The 8,035-nt window shown below is 42.2% G+C and overlaps 1 protein-coding gene across 9 annotated transcripts in view; it reads right to left on the minus strand.

Moving 5' to 3' along the window:
• Positions 1-3,446, minus strand: part of GRIK1 (glutamate ionotropic receptor kainate type subunit 1) — a 419,248-nt gene extending 415,802 nt beyond the window's left edge. For 3 of the 9 annotated variants that reach the window (XM_005657138.3, XM_021070893.1, XM_021070895.1), the window contains exon 1: positions 859-3,446. In XM_005657138.3, coding sequence (XP_005657195.1) covers positions 859-976 — 118 coding nt within the window. In that variant the 5' untranslated portion in view covers positions 977-3,446. The remainder of the gene's footprint in view (positions 1-858) is intronic. The other 6 variants (XM_021070894.1, XM_021070898.1, XM_021070897.1 and 3 more) reach the window with 4 other exon arrangements.

Consider the following 8,035-nt stretch of genomic DNA (forward strand, 5'->3'; position numbering starts at 1 on the left):
AAAGCCTCCCCCACCCCGCCTTTTCTTGTAATTGCATTTCACCCCCTTTAGACTGCCCCGGGATCCCTACACCCAGTCTTCCAGTCTATTTCTCACTGAGACTGAAGTCCAGAGTCTTCTAAGGAGTTGCCTCGACGGGGTCTGGTTCACTCTCAGTGGCAGGCAGACGAGGCAGATTGGGGAGCAGGTGGGAAATTTAGGTGCGGGCAAACTGCGCTGACATGACCTTCCTCCCTACTCCTTGAACCTTCAGCTAAAAGGCAGATCTAGACTCTTCCCCACTCCAGTGGAACCCTCCAGACTTGGGAGACTCCTTGTGGAAGAACCCAACCTAAGGATGAAAACTTGGAGGATCGGGGCTAGCAGTCTCCGGGAAGTCCCCGCGTACTTAGTGGTCCCCAAATTCTACTCCTGAGACCTGGGCATGCCAGCGAGTACTCAGAGACCGCGTGACCAGGGACCAGGGCTGCAGATCTGGACTGCTTGATGCCCACCCAAGGCGCAGGAGAAAGCGCATCTCCGAGCCCAAACCAGCTGGCTGCAACCACGCGCGACCCCACACCCAAAGTAGGGCGAACCTGGACCCCTTGCTCTCTTGCCCGCGCTCCTGGAGCCCAGATTAAAAAACCCGCCAACCTTTCCTCGCGGGGAAGCCAGGCACTCTCCAGGAGGGAAGCAGTGACGCGGCTTCTCCTTTCCCAGAGCCTTTCGTGCGCGATGACCTCCACTACCCCCCAGCTACTGCCCCCGCGCCGGCGCGCGCTGCCTCGCCGTGGACCCGCTGCGCCCGCGCTGGCCGCGGGGAGCGACCACATCCCCGGAACCGGCAGCCTGGAGCGCTCCCCGAGGTTCACTCACCGATCCTGAGTACTTGCGGTGCGGTCTGGGGAAGGACGTAGCAGAGGAAATAGAGAAGTGTCCAGCTGATGTCCCTGGTCCAGAGCCTGGGCTGGGCGAGGAGTGTGCGGCGCTCCATCTTTCCAGCTTCTTAATTCATGCCGAGACCCAGCGGCTGCCGCACGCCCTGAAGATGCAGCCCACTCGGGCCAGGTCCCCTACTCATCCTCTCTGGGATGCTCCACGTCGGCACACTGCGCGCTACCTCCGGAAAGAGATCGAGGGAATCGACGTGGGAAAGCGGAGCTGGGTGGCGACGCCGGGCTCGCTCGGGGCTCCTCGCTTCTGCTGCTAGCCCATCACTGCTCCTCCTCCTGCTCCTCCATGGGCCGCAGACCTTGGAGAAGCAGCGCGAAACTGCTCCCGGAGCCGAGAAACCAGCTAAGGAAAGTTGCTGCCCCAATTTGCTGGAACGTCTCTCTCATTCGTCCTCTGGTCAGATGAGAAAGTGGGAGGGGGAGGGTGCAATGAGATAAGGAGGGGAAAGGGGGAGAGGAGGCTAAGGAGGAAGGAAAGAGGGTGCTGGGTGAGTTGGTGCAGGGGCTCTGAGCAAGCAGGATGAGCTCGGCAGGTTAACTGGGATCAGAGCCACGCTTTGGCCTCCCAGTTCTTGCTTTCCTCCTCCCCTCGCTGGCCCCACCCTTTATTTACTGCCCGCCCCAGCACACTGATCCAGACACTCATACACGCACACTGGCACGCACATTCTCCCTCTCCCTCAACTTTGCGTAGTGATGCCGTAAAGTCTACCGAGGATCGCATCCTCAAGACAGAAAATTTAACCTGCTGGTTAGAACAGAGGCAACCTCTGCTGTAGGCTGTGAGTGGCAGAGGAGCTTCCTTGGTAATGTTCCCGTGACCTATTAGAGGGTCTTAGAGATGGCCAACTGTGACTCTTTTCATCACTTACTTGATGGAGAATCGCCATCTCGGATGCCAGTATTTCAAAGAATAGAAGAACTCCTGTTTTAACTCTGGCAAAGATGAAGAGAAGGAGGAGGAGGGGGAGGAGGAAGAAAAGAAAGAGAAATGAGAAACCTTCAATATTCTAAGATTAAAGTGGCTTCCTTCCTATTCAGACCCGAGCTAATCTCTTGTAAATTGCTTCCATTTACATGTGCAGAACTGGGAAAGAGGGAGCTTCCAGTGCTGATCCTTTTCTTGATTTCCTTTGACTGTCACGTTTGAACGCTGGGAGATAGGCTATTTTAGCACTGTTAGGTTTGGAGACTATTTCTCTATAGAAGGACAAGGACACTTCCCTGGAGAAATCATCAGCATTTAATTATTTTGGCTTAATTTCCTTTGAGCTTTGGTAGAGAATGTTCTATATAAATGTTTGCTAGCTCTACATTCACATTCAGAGTTTTTTTTTGTTTGTTTGTTTTGTTTTTTTCTCTAAGTCTGGATTTTGGAGAAATCACCTGAATTGAGTCAATCTCTCTGAAAAAACATGTCCAGAGGTATATACCCAGGCTCTGGACAGTAGGAAAGACTTACAAAATAAATATGATATAACTTCAGATGCATTCATTCATTCAGCAAATCCTACTGAGTGTTTATCTGTGGTGTCAGACACTATATTTTTGTACTGAAGACCCTATACTGGAAATAATGCACCATCCATCTTCTATGAAAGGTTACAGCCCATTGATGGAAGCTAGTTAGTTCACACCTCAAATAGTGTGCCTGGTCTTGGATACTTCTGTATGAGAGCTGACAAGACAAAACATATCCCCAGATAAGAAGAAGGGTTGATCTGGATTTAAGAATGCATCTTAGGCATAGATTGATGAAACCAAGAAAAATTAGGGGCATATGCTGCTTACCTTTAAAAATTTGAAGAGCTCTTGTGTTAAAGGAAGTAGTCATAGTATTAGGCAAGTGAGAAGAAATAAGAATATTGGGTGGAAGTTGTAAAAGAGTAAATTTCACTTATTTGGGTGAGGATTATTTCAAAGTCTAGAAAGTGTCAAACGATATTATCCTCTTCAGAAAAGAGACAAACTCTCTTTTCATTCATTCATTCATTCATGTGTATTTGAGTGCCCACTTTACAAGGGGCATTGTGCCAAAGCCCCAAAGACAGTGAAAATATAATTGCTGCCAAAATGAAACTCATAGGTATTAAAGAAATCTGATGAGTTTCATGCAGTGGTACTTTGGGCATGATGGACAGGAGAAATTTAAACTTTTTAGGAATTTGGGAAGAACTTACGAGGAAATTATGCTTCACAATTCAAAGAATGGGTAGTTTATAAATCTGTAGCAAGTACCCCTTCAAGTGAGAATAAATATAAAGCTTGTTAGGGGATATATTTTTAAACCTGAAGATTTGCATTAAGCATATTCAATTGTCTATCTCTTTCTTATTACTAGATAATAAATGTTGCATAGCTGGAGCTTAAGAATCCAAACTCTAGAATGAGATCAGCTTTTGAACAAACTGTGTTCGAATTCTAATTTTATCCAATTCTAGATTTGTATCCTTGGTTAATTTACTTCATCTCCCTGTAATAGAGATTGCTGATGCTTAACTATATCCATTTCTCTTCTCCCCAGGCATATTAAAGCCTGTACCTTTTCAGGTAGGTGAAATAATCTATTTTTAACCAATGAAATGTGAGTAGAAGGATTATGTGTCATTTCTGGGTGAGAAGGAAAGCAGTGAAAAGATCTCATATATCCCCTAGGACTCTCTTCTCCTTCCAGAGTAATTTTGAAAGTTGCAAGTTTTAGAGATCAAGAGATGGAAATACCCTGGATCCATTCCATGAGTCACCTTTTGTGAAGGAGTTGCTTGAATATTGTAAGGCCAGCAACAAACTGATGACAAGTCAGTGAAAACCAATTTTGCGTTGTAATACATTAGGACTTTGAGATCTGTTTGTTACTGCAGCATAACTTACTCTATACTGACTGGCACACACTCTCCAGGAGTCAATATCTTCATCTATAAAATGAGAATAATAATAACACGATAAAGCCATTGATTATACAAACTACTCTGTACCAAGTATTTTCCAAGGCTCTCATTACCTAGTACATATTAGTTCATTTGTTGTTATCTACTTTTTTGTTTAAATTAATCTACATATGCATTTCTAGTTTAAATATACTTCAGATGGCAGGATCTAAAATATTTTGTCTGGTAGGAAATGAATCAATTAATAATATGGTAATAGTAATTTGTTCCATAGTATTTAAAGAAATTTTATTACTTTTACCTGTGTTACCTTTGGTCTATAAGTTCTTTTTGTTTGGCAGAGATATTAGAAATATTGTATTTCCTAGCTTCTTAAAGACTATGTGCACACAAGTTACTTTTCTGTATCATCTGTAAAATTTGTAAAGCTTAAAACTGAAATTGATTTCCTTGTTAAAATGCTTTTCTCCATTGCTCATGTACACAGGCCCATGGTGTTAAGTTACTCGCGAGTGATCAAGAGCTGATCTTAGTTTGTTTTGTGCTTTTTCAGAAGGACTATATTTTGTATATTTTTGCATTTAGTAAATGTTTGCCCCCGATTACTATGTTAATCACTTTTGAGCCACATGTTCGTAGAGTCCTTTTATGAATAAAAATGTCCAGTTGAGGGAGTTCCCGTTGTGGCTCAGGGGTAACTAATCCAGCTAGGATCCATGAGGACTTGGGTTTGATCCCTGGCCTTGCTCAGAGGGTTAAGGATCCCGTGTTGCTATAAACTGTGGTGTAGGTTGCAAATGTGGCTCTGCTTCGAGTTGCTGTTGCTGCAGCATAGGCTGGCAGCTGTAGCTCCGATTCAACCCCTAGCCTGAGAACTTCCATGTGCCATGGTTCAGCCCTAAAAAAAAAATTCAAATTGAATAATTGAATGCATTCTATCTTTTCCCCATTTCCCAAATCTTAAGCTTAAATTGATACACCGTGGCATTGCACTTCTTGTGAGAGCTGGTGACATTACTTAGATTGCAATCCAATTACTTAGTAATCTATTTTAAATTGCTTAATTTTAATAATATAACTAGACATAAGGAAAAATAAATTAGGCTAAACTAAGGAACCCGATGTTATAAATGTGTTTTCAAGGAAGTGAGTATACTTGTGTTTACTTTTAATGTTACCCAGGGCACTGAAAGCAAAAGATCAAGTGGCTTTTAGAGCTTTCTAAGAATGTGTAGCTGATCAAAATCCTCATTTCTTGGCTACTTTTTATCTAGACTTTTTCCCCGCTAGATGATGTCATATGTTTCTAAGATATTTAATATCTTTAAGCAAGGATTCCCCAATTTTTTCTCTTGCTCAGATTTTGCCTCTAAACTGCAGATTCACATAGCCAATGCTAATTACAATTTCCTAACGACTAAACCTATCAGTCTGTTGATTCTGTGCCATATTATTGCTCCCTTCCAGGTCCTTTTCCAGATTTTCTCATTTCAGTGTTCACCTTCCATCCAGTTATTAAAACTAAAATCTCCGGGTGTCATTCTTCCTTTCCATCCCACATCCAGTTTATTTTCATGCACTATTGATTTTACGCCCCCAAACATTTCTTTAATGTGTTTCTATGCAGCTCCACTGCTATCATACTAGCCTGACATTTCTCAGCTCAAAACTTTTGACATTTGGGGAGAGGGGCAGAAAAGTATTTGTTGCAGAAGCTATCCTGTGCCCTGTAGGATGTTTAGCAATTTTGCTGGACTCTATCCACTAGATGTCAGTAGTATCTTCCTCCCAAGCTGTAACGCCAAAAAAATGTCTGCAGACTTTGCCAAATGTCCTCTGAAGTACAAATCACCCCTAGTTGAGAACCACTACACTCTCCCAAATCACTATGATCTTCCATCTGGTCTATTACAATAGGCTCTTAATTGTTCCTCTACCCCATTGCCTTCTTCTATCCATTCTGCCTGATCTAAATTTGTTCCTTCCATTAATTTCCCTCACAATGCCCTGCTTAGTTCCCTCATGGTCATTATCAACTCTCTAAATGTCTATTTATTTTATTAGAAAGTCAATGACAGCAGACTACTCCGTTTACCCAAAAAACCTCAGCATTTAGCACTTGGCCTGATGTTTCGGGGAAACTTGATAAATGCTCATTAAATGAATGAATGAATAAATGAATGGATGGATGAAGTCATAAGCTATACAACCTACAATTTACATATCTATATTTGTAAGATTGAACTGAATAATTTTCAGTTAACCTGAGAAAAACAGGTTTCTCTTTTGATTTCACTCAAACTCCATATAGATCAGTTTATATTTAGTGTCATGCTCAGGACAAATGTGGTACACTGTGTCTAGCAAAGCCGGAGTATAATCTTGCATGTCAAATGTCAGCAAATCTCGCATGCTAAATATCAGCAGAATGCTATGTGTGGTAGAGATTTCTCTTAACATTTCATTTTTCAGCACCATGGTTCCCATTACACACATCTTAACAATTTTACTGTAATTTTCATATGAACAGTGGTCCATTTGCTAAAGTATGGTGGAAAGCAACTTTAGGAAAATTGTTGAAAGAAAAAATGTCTTATTTATTCATATCTTTATATCCTGTTATAACAACCTGAGTGTGTAAAAAAAAATATTCCATCATGTGGAATCAAGTTGGTATTGAGCTACCTCCATATATAAGTAAGGAGAATAAAGAAGAAAACATCCAGACTGGGCGGTCAGGATGTCAGGAGACCTGGGTCCCATCCCTGGCCAGATCACTGACCATGGTTCACTGCCCACAGTTAAGCCCCATAATCTTCTGAGGCCTCAGTCATAATATGAAGTGGGATGGACTCATGTCTAAAAGCCAATGGGAGCTGAGGCTCTCCATTTCTCCTTCCAGCTCCAAAAGCCACTTTTATACAGGTAGGGCTCACAACTCTTCTATGTTTTATTTTGGTTGTAAATAAGCTAAGATTTTCCCTAAAATAATGTATTTTTCATTTTATTATATATTACAGGTACCCTTCTTAGTGCAGTCACATGTTTTAATGGACTCAATTTCAAGAGCCACCTTGGGAGGTAAGCACTACTCTCATGCAAATCTTATTGATGAGAAAGCTGAGGCACAGAGAGGTGAAGCAACATGTCAGGAATAACACAGCTAAGTGACAGAGCCAGAATTTAAACTTAGTCTGGTCCTAGAGCACTCTGTTTTTTTTTTTTTTTTTTTTTTTTTCAATTGAGCTGAAATTTAGAAAACACAAAATTAGCCATTTTAAAAGGAATCATTCATTTACATTTAGTACATTTACGATACTGTGAAACCACCAGCTCTGTCTCATTCCAGTGTGGCTGGATGGTCATGAGTGAGACAGAAACAGCAAGGGTGATTCAGAAAGACTGTGGTACTTAGATCAGCTAAGGACTTATGGGTTTCCGGAAGGACTTTGATGTTTCATCTGGATGAAATGGGAAATCACCAAAGGTTTTGACTATAAGAGCGACCTGATCAGGCTATGTTTTGTTTTGCTATGCCCAGTTTCAGGGACTATGCTCAATATTAAAGAATGGAGTGGGAGTTCCCATCGTGGCTCAGCGGAAATGAATCTGACTAGCATCAGTGAGAATGCAGGTCAATCCCTGGCCTCACTCAGTGGGTTAAGGATCCCGCATTGCTGTGAGCTGTGGTGTAGGTCACAGACAGGGCTTGGATCCCACATTGCTGTGGCAGTGTACTAAATGCCATGGCATATGCCAGGGGCTACAGCTCTGATTCAGCCCCCCTATCCTGGGAAACTCCATGTGCTGCAGGTGCAGCCATAAAAAGACAAAAAAAAAAAAAAAAAAAAAAGAATGGAGTAAATAGATTTCATTCTTGCTCTCAGAGTCTAGAATCAAGTAAGTAGTTCTGCAAATAAATATAGAATTACAAATTATGTTCATAATAATGATAGCTGATTTTTATTTTTATTTTTTACTTTTTTGTCTTTTTTAGGGCTGCACCTGTAACATATGGAAGTTTCCAGGCTAGAGGTCAAATCATAGCTGTAGGTGCAGACCTATACCACCAGCTCATGGCAACACCAGATCTTTAAACCACTGAGTGGAGGCCAGGGGTCAAACCCACATCCTGATGGATACTAGTCGGGTTTGTTACCACTGCACCATGACAGGAACTTCCAGGATGTGATAAATTTGAAAAGTGGAACT

The sequence above is a fragment of the Sus scrofa genome, chromosome 13 (assembly GCF_000003025.6).
Source record: "Sus scrofa isolate TJ Tabasco breed Duroc chromosome 13, Sscrofa11.1, whole genome shotgun sequence".
Taxonomy (NCBI): domain Eukaryota; kingdom Metazoa; phylum Chordata; class Mammalia; order Artiodactyla; family Suidae; genus Sus; species Sus scrofa.